General features: G+C 36.4%; 1 protein-coding gene across 1 annotated transcript in view; it reads left to right on the top strand.

Annotated features, from left to right (window-relative positions):
- Positions 1 to 18,392, top strand: part of VWC2 (von Willebrand factor C domain containing 2) — a 191,842-nt gene that overhangs the window by 27,308 nt on the left and 146,142 nt on the right. Inside the window, exon 2 of the mRNA XM_044656900.1 lies at positions 16,222 to 16,351. Coding sequence (XP_044512835.1) covers positions 16,222 to 16,351 — 130 coding nt within the window. The remainder of the gene's footprint in view (positions 1 to 16,221; positions 16,352 to 18,392) is intronic.

Raw genomic sequence — 18,392 nt, 5'->3', positions numbered from 1 at the left:
ACCTAGGACCTCCTATCTCTAGGCCTGGGGCATAAAAATATCCTACCAACTCCTACAGTATTAAATTCAAATCTGACCCATATGTATTATTTTCAGTGATTATCTAAAAACTCTAAACAATCCATCCATAATCAATAACCAGTTTCACAGCCACTGAACTGAGGGTTGTGATCGCACTTACATTCCTCCAGCAACTTGAAGCACCTGAGTATATCACCTAATTAGCAAAAATAATTGATTAAAATGGGAAAGTCACAGATGTTATGTTTCTTCTTAACAATCCCGTCACAGATGAGCTCTTTCTGAGATTGAGCATCCTCATTTACTCTCTACCTAGGGACAGTCTCCCAAATGATAGACTAGGTGAGGTCCCAGATTCTCCAATAAATCACTAAACATTTATTAAGTGCCTACTATATGCTAGGCATTCCACCAACAGAAGAATGCCCTGGCATCTCTCCCATTCACATCTTAGACTGAACTTGTCTTTTAGGCTTATTTGGGGCAAGTTTCAGGTGGCTTTCCCTGAGTGAATTCTGTGAAGCTTGCCCCAACTACAAAAATTGCTACTTATGTCTCAGAATACAGGTAAGAGACTGAAAAGGAAGGAGATAGTAGAAAGTCACAATGGGTTAGAAGTATAGTTAGAAATTTTTATGATAGATTTTATAGATATACCTATTTCTTTTCTGTGTAAAGAAATATAGCTCTTTGTCTTTTCTGTGTCTCTCTATGAAAGAAATATAGCCCATATGATATTTTACTATAGTTAATTGGTATGAAAGGAAGCATTTCAATTACATGGGAGAATAGTATAAAATTTTCTTAATCCCTGATTTTCCCTTTTTTCCAACTAGGGAGCCCTTGGCTCTAAAATAGCTCCCCAGGTACCAATTACCTGTGAATATGTTGTCATTTGATTTTCATGGCATCCACTTAGCATAGTTTGCTTGGAAAAGCTCCTCAGCAATAATAATGTCTTCTCTACCAAGGAGAGAGTATTCATGGTAAAGGGGCAAGCAAGATGCTCTCACATTTCTATTCACCACCCAAGAAATCTTGGAAATGCACTATCATAAAAAATTTCTCCTGTACTCAAAAACATACACTGGCTCCGTAAATATTGCTATTGTTCAGCCATTTCAGTCAAGTCCGTTTCTTCATTCCCCATTTGGGATTTTCTTGGTGAAGATATTGAAGTGGTTTGGCAGTTTCTTCTCTAGCTCATTTTACTGATGAGGAAATTGAGGCAAACAGGGTTAAGGGACTTTTGCAGGGTCACATAGCCACATTTAAACTCACATCTTCCTGACACCAGTTCTCTTCTTCTATCCACTGTGCTGCCTACCTGCCCCAAATATTATTGTCTTGATAAAGTTTAAAACATGGTCCTGGCATTCTCTGTAAGTCTGGTTCCAATCTACATGTCCAAATTTCACTCTTACTACCTCCCTTTCAAGGATTTTAATAATCTAGATTGTTCTCTACATCCTGTTCCATTTCTGCTCTCACCTGCTGCTATGTTCAATTGATCTCCAATGCTGGCAATGGACTTAGCCTACTCCCAACTACCACCTCCCCCATCTCCCTTCACTGTGCATTAAAGTCCTAATCTTTTTTCATGGCACAACTCAGATGCCACCTCCTCTATCATCCTTCCTCTACCAATACTTCTCCAATCACTTAAATCATCATAATTATTTCCAACATTTATTTAGCTCAGTTTGCAAAGCACTTTATAAAATATCATTTTATTCTCCAAGTTACCTTGGGGAAGATGTGCTATCATTATCCCTATTTTGTAAATGAGGAAACTGAGTCCCAGGGAGCTTAAGTGACTTGCCCAAGGTCATCAGACTATTGGGAATCTGAGGCTAAATTTGAATTCAGGTCTTCCTGATTTTAAGTTTAGTGCTCTATTAACTACACCACCTAACTCTCAAATATAATTAAACTTGTCTCTCTTCGGTTTCTCATACCACCAGCTCTTCTTTACTTCTATCATATTTGAACATCTTTGTATTTATTTGTGTAATTTGTATCCCTCCAGTAGACTAAAAGTTCTTTGAGGACAGGTACTATACCATGTTTCAGATTTCCTATCACCTGCATGCTGAATAATCATTAGTTACATATATTGGTTGGGGCATCTGAAATGGGACAGTAGATGAAGTGCTAGGCCTAGAGTCAGGAAGACCTGAGTTCAGATGTGGCCTCAGACACTTATTAGCTGTGTGACCCCAGGCAAATCACTTAAACTTGTTTGCCTCAGTTTCCTCATCTATAAAATTAGCTGGAGAAGGAGATAGCAAACCACTCAAGTATCTCTGCCAACACAACACCAAATGGGTCACAAAATATTGGACCTGACTGAAAATGACTTAACAACAAAAACAACAAAACACATGTATTTTAAAAATAATAAAAAACATGTCCTTCCACTTAAGTTTTTTTTCACTTAAATAATCTCATCTAATCCTCAAAAGTATGGCCTGTGTTATCAGAACTTGGTGATCAGACTTCTTAAATGAAAAACCAAGATTCATGATCTGTCAAATGGTTCTCCATTTATAAAACTCTTCAAAGTACAATTTCATTTCTTGAAGTCAGGACTGTCTCAGAGAATCCTTTGAATGGGGTAATTATAAGCTCAGGTATTATTATCTGTTTTTATAGCTCAGAAAAATGGGCTGAAATGATACTGGGCCATAGTTCCTTTGGGCAGCAAGAGTGGGTCAAGTAACTTGCGTTATTACAAAGGCACTCTGCCTATGTTTTATTGAGGTGGAAGAGCAAGAAATGGGAGAAAAGAAATGTTGCTCCTCACTTCAAAAGGTCCAGGTAAGGAAGTCAAGGGTATCATTGTAGTTTGATCATTACAGCTTTGCTAAGAGAAGCTGGATTCAAAATCCTAGCCTTCTTGATTTACCCACCATCTTCATTCTGGTTTTCAAAGCCCTAAGGAAGCTGGCTTTATGTATAAGGTATTTGAATTAATTAGGATATTTATTTCCCCTTTTCCCTCCCTACCAATTCCCCCATCCCCTTAAAAAATAAGTCTTTGTATTTGGTTGGGGAAATTTAAGGGAAAGATCTATGACTTACCTGAAAGGCATTCACAGAGAGAGATGAGAAAAAACAGAGGGCTATTTGGGAAGCATCTACCTCCTCTGCTGGGTACCACTCACCGGCTCCAACCTTGGGACTGACATGTCCAAGCAGGTCAATAGGGGGAGGAAACGTACAACCAGAGATGTTGTCAGGAAGCTTTGGTCTTCAGGCTGTGTCAGGAAGATGCTATGCACAGTTATGTTACAAGCGATTTCTTCCCAGGATTTGTTCTTCTATTTGTAGGTATTCTGGGAGCTGATGTCATGCCTCATTTTTGTAAAATTGTATACCTGATCAAGTATGGAAATAAGTTGGGGAAATGAAATACATCCTCTACTAATTAGGTTACATATGCTTCTCTGACCTTGTGTCACCCTCTAGATGTTTTTTCCTGCTCTTTTGGTTTTCTTTTATTCTCAGTCCTAATAATGAACATGTTGTCCAATTATTGGTCTTTGTGTTTTAAAAGGCATCATCTTGTAGGTGAAAGAGACATGGTTTGGGTGGCAGAAGGTCTGGCTTTGAGTCTTGGCTTTTTCCTCGACTAGACACATAAACTAGGGCAAGTCACTCACTTGGTAAACTTTCATCTGTAAATTAGTTATGTTAATATCTCAACCATCAACCTCACAGGACTGTTGGTAGGAAAGTAGTTTTCAAATCTTAAAGTGCTTAAAAAGCTTAAAAAGCTAACAGAAGTGTTAGCTATTATTGTTAATAATCATTAACCAGCAAGCATTCATTAAGGGTTTAATTCATGTTAGGCACTGTGCTAAGCACTAGAGAAACTTAACTTGAAACTTAGACTTAAAAAACTAAAAAGCAAAACCAGAATCTAACTTCCTCAATAAGCTAACGATCTAATTTGGAAGACAACATGTACATAAATAGATATATACAAGATGCTAATATAGAAAATGCAAGATAACCTTAGAAGGGATGGTACTAGCCCCTAGAATAACCAAGAAAGACCTTTGAGGAAGGTGACGCTTGAGATGAGTTTAGAAAGAAGCCATTGATTCTCAAAATGGATGTGAGGAGGGAGAGCATTCCAGGAGTGAGAGCCAGCCAGGGCAAAGGCACAGAAATAAGAGATGGATCTTCATATTTGAGGAATAGCAGGTATGCTAGTCTGCCTGGATCAGAGAGTGAATGGAGGGAAGTAAAGTATAAGAAAATCTAGATGATAGAAAGGAGCCACATTGTGTGAAATATTTCAAATTCCAAATAATAGAGCTTATATTTGATCTTCTTGATAATAGGGAACTTCTGGGATTGAATGATTGAGGGGATGAGGAGTAGGTTGCACGGAGAGATCTGTGTGGAAGGAAACTCACTTTGATAGCTGTGTAGGAGTCTGAGTAGATTGGGAAGAGACTTGGAGGAGAGAAAACATTAGGAAGCTGTTGCAGGTGTTCAGGAGAGGGGAAATAAGAATTTGAACTAGGATTGGGATTATCTGAATAGATAAAAAGGAACATAGCAGAAAGGTTTGACCAAAATTGCAATTGGTGACTGTTAGAATATGTGGGATGTGTGAGAGTGAGAGATGAAGCTGATATTGAGTTTCCTCACCTGAGTGTGGTTTTAAATGGGAGGATTCTTGACAGTGATAGGGCATTTTAATCCATGTGACCTTTATTTGCCTAAAGGTACATTACTTTCCCTGTGAAGAAATTGTGGAATATTGTATATGAAAGCTGTCCGACTTCTTAAGGAGCCTCAGTGAAATTCTAGTCAAACCCTTTTGTTTCATAGATGGAGGAAGCAGTAACCAAAGAGTGGATGTGACTTGTACAAGGCAATACAGCAAGTTAGTAGCAAAGTCAATTTTTAAACCATAGTCCAGATCCTATGACTTAGATTTCTCTAATTCCATTATCAATTAATAAACGTTTATTAAACACCTACTATGTGTCAAACATTTCACTAGGCACTTGCCTCACATCTCATCTCCCCTCCTCTAAAGTCTCTTTAGGTTCTTGTGTATAATTGTTGACTTTACAATGTGCTGGCTTTGTTTGGATTTACAATTTGGAAATCTGCCAAGAAGTTGGTAAAATTATCGTTTGCAAAAGGTAAGCACAGACACTCAAGAGTAGAAGTCTACTTCCAAGATCAGTGATTGGATCACTGCTGCTACTCTCTCCACTGATGCCATCTGTAACCCCTCCAGTTCTTAGTAGATTGTCTTCAAAAATCGCTATAGCTGCAAATAAAGGAAGTAGATGGCCCAGGAATTAGAACTCTGGATTTGGACTCAGGAAAAATTGAGTTCAAATTTGGCTTCCCATGAGCTATGTGACCTATAGCAAGCCAGGAGCAAGCTCAATCAATCTTTCCTTCAATCTCTCATCTGTAAAAGAAGGATAATGATAGCACCTACCTCCCAGAGTCATTATAAGGATCCAATGAGATGATATTTATAAGGTGATTTACAAACCTTCAAGCACCACATAAATACGTTCTTTTGTTAACAGTATTAAATATTGGAATCCTTTCCAGCTTGGCAGAACCAGCCAGGACTTGTGTTGCACTGATAGAATAACCTGAGCTCCCCTTCTAATCAGGGAGAATACTTTGAATGGAAGACAGGTGCTGGGATATTTCATCAGAAATAATCCCTTCCTGGCTTCAGTTGCTGGTGACTAGAGATTTGTGTGAAGAAAAGGAACGGTTTCTTCTTTTTTCTTCCTATTTTGAAATAAAAGAATATTGTTCTTTTGATTAGGGGGAAAAAGGCATATTGGGCTCATGCTGTTGGCATGGAGATATAGTGATGTCCCTGTATTGTCTCCTTTTGAGACAGAGGGGATTTAGGTGGAATGACAGGTTAGCCTAGCTGATGAGCTGGCTGTTGTCTCTGATGGGATAAAGGCAGTCAAGATGGACATTCAGTCTCTTTAATTCATTCACAAATGCCACTGCCCCCTGGGTGTGGAAAACACTTTACTCCCTCCCCTTCTCCACTTCTCAAAATAGTCATCTTCCTTTAAGACTCCTCTCAAGCACCATATGCTCCAAGAAGCCCTCCCTGATCCCTCAGTTACTAGTCTTCCCTAATTCCTCTAATGGCCTTGTATTGTACTTACTTGTGTACATAATTGCATCCCCCTAAAATAGAAAGCTTCTTAAAGCATGGCTGACTTTGTCAGCATGTCCCACTCCCTGTTTCCCCATTTATGTAGCTGGTGGTACAGTGGATAGAGGAAGATCTAAGTTCAATTTTGACCTCAGCCACTAGCTGTCTGACCATCGCTAAGTCATGAAATCTCTATTTGCCTCAGTTTTCTCATTTCTGAAATGGGGATAATAGCAAGACCCAACTCTTTCGTTGTGAAGAGCAAATGAGATTACCATGAAGTGCCAGCACATGAGAGCTGTTTAATAGCAGGTGGCTGTTTACTTCCTTCCCCACTCAAAAAATTCCACTCGCTCCTTCTTCCCAGCAGGATTGAATACAAGACCCTCCATTTGGCCTTTAAAACTCCTCACAATATGACTCTTTCCTACCTTTCTTGTCTACTTTTCTTTCTATTTTAAGAAAGATCTTATCTTCTTATCTTCTATCTTAGAAGTGATGCAAAATATTAGTTCCAAGGCAGAAGAGCGGTAAGAGCTAGGCAATGGGGTCACATAGCTGAAAGTGTCTGAGGTCCAATTTGAACCCAGGACTTCCCATTTCCAGGTCCGGTTCTCTATATGCTGAATCATTTAGGTGCCCCCCACTTTCCTGTCTTTTTATATATCATTCCACTTTGTTTACTTTATGATCTAGAACCACTGACCTTGCTGTTCCCCATCTATAACATCTGTCCTTCCTGACCCCTGTCTCTCCTCCGCTTCTTCCCCTGATTTCTTCAATGCTCTCTCCTCACCTCTGCCTCATTACTTCCCTGGCTTCCTTCAAGACTCAACTCAGATCCTCCCTATTGCAAGAAGCCTTTCAGACCTTTCTTTCCTTGGCTTTCCCACCCAAAGACCCCATCAGTGATTTCCACCCAAGATTACTTCCTAATTGACATTGTATATCTCTTGTATGGACAGAGTTGTTTGCGTGTTGTCTCCCTCATTAGAATGTGAGGTCCTTAGTGGCAAGGACCATGGTTTTACCTTTCTTTGTAAGTCCAGTATAGAGTAAATGCCTAATAATGCTTACTAATGATGTTTTGCTTTTATATTTGTACCTCCTGTACCAAACACAGTGCATTAACATAGTTTATTGAATTAAATCAAATTGAATGATGGAAGCTGCTGGGTATACTGGTCATCAGATATTCCAGACAACTGGTCCTTGCTCTAAATTGCTGCTTTCTTCTGAAGGTCCAGGTCAGATAAATTAGAAGCAATTTACCTAATTGGGACCCTTGATTTATTAAAGGTTAATTAAATTTTTGCATGTTTAATTTACTTCTACAAACTGAAAGATCATTTTAAGGGTAGAAAAAAGACCACTTTAAAATATTGTTTTTAAGTAATTTGTTTAACATGAAGTATTTTAACACAGTTGAACCTGAGACCAAAAGGAGTCATTTACTTTTTCATACAAGGCTATTCTAATTTTTCCATCCAGCTAAGCTTAAGAGGAAGAATTCTTATTCTCTATGTTTCACTTGTTAGCAAATGCAGGGCAGGTGTTGTTTTTTTCCTTTCTGAGGGTAGGGATAGTGTGCTTACTTGCAAGTAGAGAGCCTGCTAGTATATAGCCTCTTCTATGTATTGATTTTCTGTTGATGCTTTGGTTAGGTTTTCTGAGTTACTTCACCTTTCCAAGCTTTCTTTTTTAGCAGCTTCCATCTAGTTCATTTTAATTCAAGAAACTATGTTAATGCACTGTTTGGTACAGGGAGTGCTAATATTAAAGCAAAACATTATTATTATTAACAAGCATTTATTAGGCATTTACTATGTGCTGGACATACAAAGAAAGGTAAAACTATGATTCCTGCCCTTTTGTTATTACAAAGAATGACTCTCTGGGCAAAAGGGCAAAATATTCTGGGCAAAATGTTCTGAAATGAAAATCACATGAAAATAAAAGCTATCAATAAAAATTATATAAAATGTAGTTTCTAAAATCCAAGAGCTAGAAGGGATTTTGGACACCATCAAGTTCAATCTGTACTTGGCTAAGAACCTCCACCAATAGTCAGCTAGCCTCTGTATGAAGACTTCCTGTGGGGCTCGATAATCTCTTGATAATCCATGTGCCGTTTTTTCATCAGTCTAATTTTCAGTAAGTTTTTTTTCTTATATTAAGTCTAAATCTTCCTCTTTGGAATTTTAACCTATGGGTTTTAGTTCTGCTCTCTTGGTCTGAGGAAAGCAATTTAAATATACTTCTGAAATGCAATTCTGGAATTCTGGAGTGTAAAGAAATACTTCTATAAAAGGAAGCCAGGAACACTAAGAACCAGCAGGGCTTCATAATAGGTCTTGTGTTACAGATTTACTGGAGAAGTAGATCAGGAGAAGAGCTGACATTTTGTTTACTTCAATTTAAGTTTTATAAGCATCTATTTTATACATTATGGCCATTGCCTCGTGTACAATTCCCTCCTTGTTCCAATCCAAAAGACTCTCTTTTATAATAAAGAAAAACAATTAAGCAAAGTTAAGGAACATAGGTACCCCCTCTTTTGGCATATAAACCTTCCAACATCCATATCCTACTTTCTACCTTAATGTCTTCTGAGAGGAGGAAGGTATATGCTATCATCTATCCTTTGGAACCAGTATTTTAGCTCAGATTTTAGGAAGACATTTGACATAATCTCTCATGCGATGTTTGAGGGCAACATGGAAAGATGGAGACTAGATGATAATGAAATTAAAGTAGATTTGCAACTAATTGCATAAATGGCCAAAGAGCAGCTATTGAGGGTTTAGCATAAGTTAAAGAAGTTTCTACTGCAGTGCCCTGAAGCTCAGTGCTTGACCCTGTGCTGTTTAACATTTGAATCAGTGACTGCAGTAAACATATGTTTAGCTTTCTTGACAAACTGGGAGAGCTTTCTAATATATAGGATTATAGTTAAGATTCATAATGATTTTGACAGTCTAAGACCCTTATCCAGATACAGTAGGAATAAATTTAATAAAGACAAATGAAAAATCTTACACTTGTGTTCAAAAAAACAGCTTTAAGAATACAAGATTCTGGCCAAGGGGTGATCAGATAACAGCTGGAAATACAAAATGTCTAGGAGGTTTCATCAGACTGCTAATCCAGTGTATGTGTTCATAATATGATATTTATGGGGGAAAGCTAATTCAATGTTATATACTTTTAAGAGAAGTAGTGTCCGGTACTAAATGATTTATAGTCCTGCTATCCTCTGTTCTGTTCAGACAATATCAAGAATTCTCTCTTCTTATATTGATGCCATATTTTTGACAGGGATACTGTTAAACCAAAAAAGCCAAGTAGGATGGTAAAAAGACCTAGAGATCATGTGGAAGTATCTCCTATCCCCTTCCCTTCATGCAAGTTAGGCTGGTTTCTCCTTAAAAGGTATTGAAATTTTCCTTGAGACATGATTGGTTTAGAGGTTTAAAGCCTTAGACTACTGTTATTACTTCCTGTTCTCTTCAGTATAAAAAAGGAGCTCTGATGCTTGACTGGTCAATCAATCAACTAGCAAACTAGGATTTAATAAGCACAAACCAGTGTCCAGGGCATGCAGACCAAGCAGTAGCCTGCTACCATTATTTATTGTGGTATTGATGTATTTTTTAATTATTCAACACATGAAAATGTGCTATTTTTATCATATTCTTGACTTTATTGTCTTTTTAATGAGGCAGTGGAGATAAGCAATGGGCAGTTGAAAATTTGGATCTACAATTTTGAAGAAAGGTAGAAAGTCTTTGAAAAATGATATATTAGTTCAACATGACCTTTTTCTTATGTATAGACCATACTCTTTCTTTAGGACATCATAACAACTAGCTAGTCCATTTTAAAAAAAGTTAGTTTTACCAGTTGTTTGTAGACAACACAGTAAATTTGATTTTTATTCTTCAACTAGTTGTTGTATTATTTAGACATAATCTGTAATTACTGGGAATGTAGATGGCAATGAGGATATAGGGCGGGGGAGCAAAACTAGAAGCAAAGGTACTGGTTTTCTGAGTATGGTACAGGGAACCAGAGTTCCCCAAGATTCTTTAAGACCCAGAACTACATGGCTAGTAAGTACTTAAGACAATATTTGAACTTGGGCTTCCTAGCTACAAATCCAGCAAACTGTCCACTGACCACATGCTGCCAAATCCAACATAATCAAAACTGGATTTTTTATATTTCCTCCACAAGGTTAAAGGATAAAACTATTTTCACAATAATATGAAAATGTTTAAATTTATATTATAGTAGATCTCAATAGATCTAATCCAAATAAATGAAAACTCTTTGGAAGGGGGCCCTAAATAATATATGAGTGTAAAGAGTCCCTGATCTTTCCTTTTTTACCCAGTTTGTTCTCTCTCCTCTTCAAATCACTCTGTCTTTGCCTATTATTTATGCCCATATTGTATGAAACCTAGTAGAAAACAAATTCCTTGAAGGCAGGGACTGTTGATTTTAGTCTTTATATTTTTAAGACAGCATAGTGCTTGGTGAAGTCTGTTTTTGGTTTAATTGGATTTAGTTGGACCTATGGACAAAAAAGGAAATGTAGTCAAAGGAAATCCGAGGACCTAAGATATTCCCAGGTATCTGTGACTGATCTCTTGTAAAGAACTAGGTAATGATGATTTTGATGATAAGGACAATTAATATTCATGTAGAAGTTTTAGACTTACAGAGATTTCCCCTGATAACCATGTTAACTAGGTAGGATTAGTATTATTTCCCTCATTTTACAGTTGAGAAAACTAGCACTAGAAACAACTAAGTGAGTTGTCTGGCCATACAAATATTCAGCCTCAGAAGGAGGATATAAGCCCATGTCTCCTAACTTCCAGAGTTAATGGAGACAGGCAAGTCTTGGAGAATATAAATGGTGTGTAATGGTCATAGCAGGTCCAGAATCCATGGAAATAAAACCTTAGCAGGCAAGAAAGCTAAGCAATGAGAATGAGGAACCCATGCAAAGTGATGAGCTATAGTGGAACATGGGAAGTGGATTAGAATGAATTAGATATTGGAGCCCACTCCAAGGGAGCATTTCCATTAGCCTTTTGGGAATGGTTCTTCAGGGAATACTGATACGTGGCCCACAATTTGCACATGTCTCTGTTCTGGGCAACAGTTTCAGGTTCCAAGAGTATGTAATGCCTTGATACCAGATTCTTACTTCATGTTTAAATCTTTTATAAAATACATTTTTAATCAAGAACTGATCCTAATGTGTCTTACCTATGTAAGATATAGGAGCAGGTGATTCTAGAGCCAAGATGGCATAAAGAATTGAGAGAGGTGAACTGAACTGGAAGAGAAGGAAAACTTGGGAGGAAGGAGACTAGGAGGAAGGAGACTGGGGGAGAGATACTGGAGAGAAGGGAATGGGGATGGGGTGGGGAAGAGAAGTAAAAGCTTTATATAGGCAGATCCCGACTCATTCTTTGTCTGGTTTTAAAAAAAAATGTTTCAGGGAATCATGAACAATTTTCCAAGTGCATCCTGGCCATGGGAGCATTTTTAAAAAATCTTGGGCTATAATAACTGCAAAAGTGCTTTTGCAAACATTTCTGCAAGAGTCACAAAACCATGTGATGGGCTCTTGCCAGGAGAAAAGCTTGCAGCTGTGACATAAGTGGAATCCAGGAAGCCTATGGACATGTGTAAATGTCTCCTGATTCCACAAACTCTCCAAGAGACACTTAAGGAGTTCACACAAGTGTTTTCAGTTTAGAAACATTTACTAGTCAGGAAAAGAAAATCTTCAAATGGAATGATGATTTTGGAGTGTAAATATATGCCTAAAATGCTTAGATTTACATCTACATATATAAAAATGTATAATTTCATTTCCACATCTGACTCTTTGCATTCTATTACAAAATTCAAAATTCACCTCTTTCCTTGATTAATGGGTTGTTAATTTTTTGTTTTTCTGTCCTTTCATATCACAACTAATTGTTGTTATATTAATTTTTTACTTATTGATGAATTGCCTTGCAGACACTCAAAAGTAATTTCATAGTTGTGTATGTCATCTTTCCCTCTAGGCTGTAGGTTCCTTGAAAAGAAGAACTATTCTTTCTATTCCTTTTAAATTCTTCATGAGGTTTAGTATTACCTAAAATTGGGCTGAATGAGCCAGGTATTGGTGAGAGGCTGGTTTGTTCCATCTTACCAACTGATGCCTACAATAAAAGTAATTATGACCAGATGGTGTCAGTGTTTTGCTACTGAGTTCAAATTAGCAAGTAAGTTGTGCTGAGATCCACATAATGATACATACAACAGAAGAGAGCATTGAAAAACATGGTTTAAAACATGTAATGAATTAATCACCTGCATGTGATTATATTATTAATTATTGTATAATTATTTTAAAAATTATATTTATATATACACATATAATTTATATATATAATTAATTATCAGAATGGCATTTGTGAAAGGAATATGCACTGTTGTAAAATTTTAATAAAACTACTCCAAAATATGTGGTACATGCACTATAGCAACAATCTCTATTGCTGTTTAATTCAATCTTATTTCTATAATTCTACTATTTCATTCTAATCACATGGAAGGCTGCAAAATGAACTTTCAGGGCTTTTGTTTTTAATCTATTGTGTCCAGGAATTTTTGCTTCATAGTTTAAATGACTGATGGCAAAAATAAAAGTCATACCCTAGGTGACCAAGCCTACTATGACTCACGACTCTTTAGCTAAGGTCCAAATATAGTCACAATTCACATGAATTGTGAATCTAATAACCAGATGGGTTATCACAAGAAATTCAAATAGTTGTCTTAGAGTTTTAAACAAGTTGTTTTGTGTTTTGTTTTTTACCCAGTGATCTCTTCTCCAAGGTCCCTCTGCCACAGTTTTTACTCATAGTGAATTTAGTGGTTTGCTGTTTCCATTTTGGAACCATGCTCCTTTCTGGAAATGATTCTGATTCATGACAAATCAGCTTCCCTTTCTGTTTGAATATTCAGTGTGATATAATGAAAAGTATTCTGTTTTTTAGAATTAGGAAATACATGTTCAAATCTTGATTCTTACACTAGCCAGTTGTTTGAACATGGGCAATTCATCACTTCATTTAGCCTCTCTGATCTTCGGTTTTTCCACCCATGAAAAATAGGGGCCATAATACTTATATAAACTACTCCAAAGATTTCTCATGAGGAATATGCTTTACAAATCATAAAGTACTCTGTAAATGTGAGCTTTTATTTATTCTTCTCTAATCAGTGCCACTTGCTGCTTAATAGAAGATAGATAATCAAATTAGAGGTGGGCATGATAATACAATCTCAGTTCTAGAAGAGATCTAAGCATCTGTATCATACCTTAAAATAGTTTTCAAAATACTTAGAACCAAATGAACAAAACACCTACAATGTGTCTGAGAAGTGGCGATTGAACCTTAAATCTCCAGTACATTGGAGACCACTACTTCTTGAGGAAGTCTATTCTGTTTTTATTAGAGAATCTTTTTTTAATTGCTTTTATAAATTATGAACTTATTGACTTGAACCTTACATCAAGATTAAATTTTTCTCTTTGCTACTTCTACCCAATCATCTTAGTCATACCCTTTGGAGTCAAATAGAATGTTTGACTCCTTTGACAGCCATTCAGATTGTTAAAGATAGTTTTTGTGTCAGCCTAAAACTTCTTTTCTTTGGGCAAAATATCTCTACTTCTTTCAACCATTTTCCTCTTCATTCAAGAGGAAACTCATGCATTGCCTCTTTAATGAAACCTTCCTTGATGCCTCTCCCCACCTGTAAGTGCTTTTACTCCTCAATGATCTTATATTTAAACACGTTGTATATATTTGTATTTATTCACATTGTCTATATTTTATGTATACATATATAAACATGCATGTGTTTAAAGATAGGGAACTAGCATTCTAAAGAAGGCAATATATATCTATATCTATATCTATATCTATATCTATATCTATATCTATATCTATATCTATATNTATCTATATCTATATCTATATCTATATCTATATCTATATCTATATCTATATCTATATAAAACATGTCTAACCAAATAGATGCTTAACAAATATTGGTTGACCAATTGATTAATTTCAGGATCTTTCACCGTCCTTGTTGCCTTCATCTGGATTTCCCTAGTTTATCAATATCCCTCCCAAAATGAGCTTCTCAAAAATAAATACAAGATTTTAAGTGGGACATGACTAGGCTGAGAACAAGAAGATTATTCATTTTCTAGCTCTGGACATATAATAGTGTAGCCTAAAAACTCATTAGCTTTATTGGGTGCTCTATAACTTTATTAACTCATATTGATTTTGCACTGCATTAACCACTTCCTACCCATAGATTTTTTCAGTATTATCTTGCCATATCCTCTCCATCTTATCCTTGTGAAGTTGAATTTTGAGCCAGATTACTAATATATACTTTTGTATTAAATTTAAGTTTATTACACTGAGCCCATTTCTGAAAGTCTGATTCTGATTCTGTGTATTAATGCCTACAACTTTTGTAGGGATAAAGAGAAAGAATTTATATAGCTCCTTCCATGTCTCAGGCACTGTACTGAGCACTTTGCAAATGCTATCTTATTTCATCCTAACAACACTAGAAGGTAGATGCTCTTATAATCCTCATTTTATGGTTGAGGAAACTGAGGTAGACAGAGCTTACCTGACTAGTCTTGGGTCACATAGTAGGAAGTCCCTGAAGCTAGTTTTGAGCTCAGATCTTCCTAAGTTTATGTCAACTGTAGATCCATCTAGTTTGTCACCAGTTGCCTTTATAATGTCTTTAATTTGATAAGTGAGCCATTGATGCCTTTACCATGGTATTTTTTCATGGCAAAAGCAGAGATCATGGTATTATTCTCTGGGAAACTAACTTCTTTGTTGACAGTGAATGGTTAATTGATAATTCTTTGGTTCTAGCCATGGAACCAGTTTATAATCTATCAAAATTAAAATCTAGTATCATCCATTTTATATATCTCCATCTCATGTTTAAGTATAGCATGCGGGACTTAGTCAAATGTCATGATACAATTTTAGCAAACTTTAGGTCCCACATTCTCTTGGTCAATTAGACTATTATTAATTAACTAACCCCATTATTAATATGAATAGCCTGGTACAACCTGTTATTGATGAATAGATCCAAGCTCTTGGTGATGTCTGTTTTAGTTTCTAAAAATGTTTACTAACCATTCCTTTAAAATCATACTCTAGAATTTTGCCAGAAATTAAATTCAAGCTCCCTGTTCTATAATTTATACCCATCATGAAGAGATTGTGCACAATAGTGGAGAATGTGTTGGACCTGGAGTTGAGAGGGGCCTGGGTTCGAATCTATTCTGTCATTCAGTAGTTATTAGCACTGTTGCTGTTTTTTGTTGTTGTCCAGTCTTTAGTCCATAGATTTTTTTGGCAAAAATTTTGTTGTTTTTATCCAGCTGAATCTGACTCTTTGTGACCCCACCTGGGATTTTCTTGGACTCGTTTGCCATTTCCTTCTCCAGCTCATTTTACAGATGAGGAAACTGAGGGAAATAAGGCTAGGTGACTTGCTCAGGATGGTAGTAAGTGTCTGAGGCCACATTTGAACTCAGTTCTTTCTGACTCTAGACCTGGTACTCTAACTGACACTATCTCTGTAGCCATGAGCAAATTTAACTTCTTTAAACCTTACTTTTCTCATCTTTAAAAAATAAGATTAACTGCTAAACTCACCTCATAGCATTGTTATGAAGAGCAAATGAGCTAAATGGTTTATGAACCTTAAAATGCTATAAAAAATCCAGCTACTATTATTGCTAACATTATTGTTACTAAGGCTTTTTTTTTTTTTTGGAGACAGCCATTTCTTTGAACCAAAGATAATCTACAGAAGTCGTGGGGTCTAGGCTCATTCAGACTCAAATGGCCTTTGTTGAAGGAATAACCTGGATGAATGGGGTTGTGTTTCAGGTCTCTCCCTGTGAGAAATGCCACTGTGAAGCCAATGGTGAAGTGCTTTGCACAGTGTCAGCTTGTCCTCAGACTGAATGTGTGGACCCTGTGTACGAGCCAGATCAGTGTTGCCCCATCTGCAAAAACGGTAAGTACCACCGTGATTTATAAATTCTGCTGAAATGGGCTGGTACGGCAACTACGTGTGTGCACACACACCCGTGTACATGTTTACACAGCCATTCGGAAACAAGATCTTTTCCTCTTCTCTACCCTGACAATATCCCATGGAAGGCACAATCTTCCTCTGTTAAGTTGGAAAAGGACTCTCCCAGTCAAGGTTCATTTCTTCCTGTGCTCTAACTCCAAATTTGTTCCTGTAGATCAATCTTTCTCCTTCTGAGACAAATCAAACATGCTACTTGAGCTCATTTACTTTTCATTACTAAATGAATTAAACTTGGGATATAATTGAATATTTTTCATAACCAAATTATTCAGGATTGGAGCTCCTTTTTTCCCCTCTGAGACATCAGGGTAAAACAAAAGCCTTTTCCACTCTGCTACAAAAAGAGATGACAGCATCCTCTCAATCTTAGTATGTAAGCAAAAAGTAATTATGGTCCTAAATCTCAGCTGACATTACTTTTGAATGAGAACTAAAACCCTCTTGGTTAAGCTTTGTGACCAGGTAACCAGAGACATTCTGATTTCTCCATAGGAAAGCACAAAATTGCGTGAAATAAATACACTGAGCAATCAACAACTTCTCCCCCTTCCCCCAATCAAAATACAATAATAGTGTCATGATTATAGATTTGCCTTTAGAAAATAAGAATAACTCTTCCACTGTCAATTGTCTGGGCTTTTCATACATGCATCTGCATCCCTTTTTATACAAGTAGACAATCTAAACAGATCTGTGACATCAAAGGATAGTCTGATTCTTTCACTGTATTTTCTGTGTATACTATAAATCCATAGTGTGTACATATATATATATATATATATATGTATATATATATATGACAACCATTTTACAAGATGAGGATGAGGAGGATGACTGTAGCCACTGTAGCCATAATCTACTTTTGCAGGTTTGAATGCAAGATAGGAGTGGGAAGAGCTCTGAATTTAGAATCTAAATGGCTTGATTACAGATTCTATCATTCCTATATTCATGAATGACCTCTTTAGGACTTATTTTCTTCATTTCTAAAATAAGAGAATTTCAATAAATGATCACTAAAATTTCTTCCAGCTCTAAATCCATGACCTGAGAAACAAAATAATGGCAAGAGTAAGCTGATTGTGAAATACATTAGACTAGGGAGAATTCTCATTTCAGTATCTATAGACACTGAGAAGGCTTATTACTTTTCCAATATGCAGTAGCCTCAAGGACATGAGCTGTGTTTTCTATTTTAATTTTAATTTTTTTAATACATCGCAGTACTTACTAAGCATGGTTCTGGGTACAGTGTAAGTGTTTATTACATCTTGACTGAAGTAGAAGGATCAAGTAAGCTCTTGAGTTGAATTTTGACACACTTGGTATGAAAATGCCATATCTCTTGGCATGTCCATCAGAATTTCACCTCTTGTAATTATCATTATGCACATTCTTTCTGTAACTGATGGTTATCATCATATTTGCTCCTTGATGTGTTAATTATCAGGCAAAAAGGGCTAAATAAAACCCTTTCCCTTGAATGAAAGCTATTAGGCAAATACTTGTTTTCTAGTATTCTCTGTTTTCACAGATGCATTGAAGGTGTGTAAAGAAAATATACTTTGCCTTGGACCAAATTCAATAACATTTTTTAACTTTTACACAAATGAATTGCTCTTTCAATTCAATTCAGTTCAATTCAATAAAAATTAATTAAAAATCTACTATTTTTGACTGACTAGAAGTTGTCTCCAGCAAATATTAAATATCCAGAGATATTCATTAGGCTTGGATAAGCTTTCCTTGTACCTGGGAATCCCATAGCCTAACCCACCTGGGTATCATCATCACCAACCTTCTACCTATACTTCTTTCTGTCTTCCTCCCTTTCTTTTATTTTTTGAAGTTCACCCTGTGGAAGAAGGAATAGCTTTCTAAATATTCAACTTCCTTGTCTGAAATAAGCATAAAAGCCTTTATGTTCTCTAAAGGTTGTTTTTTTTACTGTTAGTTAAAA

This window comes from Gracilinanus agilis, chromosome 1, assembly GCF_016433145.1.
Source record: "Gracilinanus agilis isolate LMUSP501 chromosome 1, AgileGrace, whole genome shotgun sequence".
NCBI classification, from domain to species: domain Eukaryota; kingdom Metazoa; phylum Chordata; class Mammalia; order Didelphimorphia; family Didelphidae; genus Gracilinanus; species Gracilinanus agilis.
Note: the sequence above shows the minus strand (reverse complement) of the source record. Positions and strands in the feature narration are given on the sequence as shown.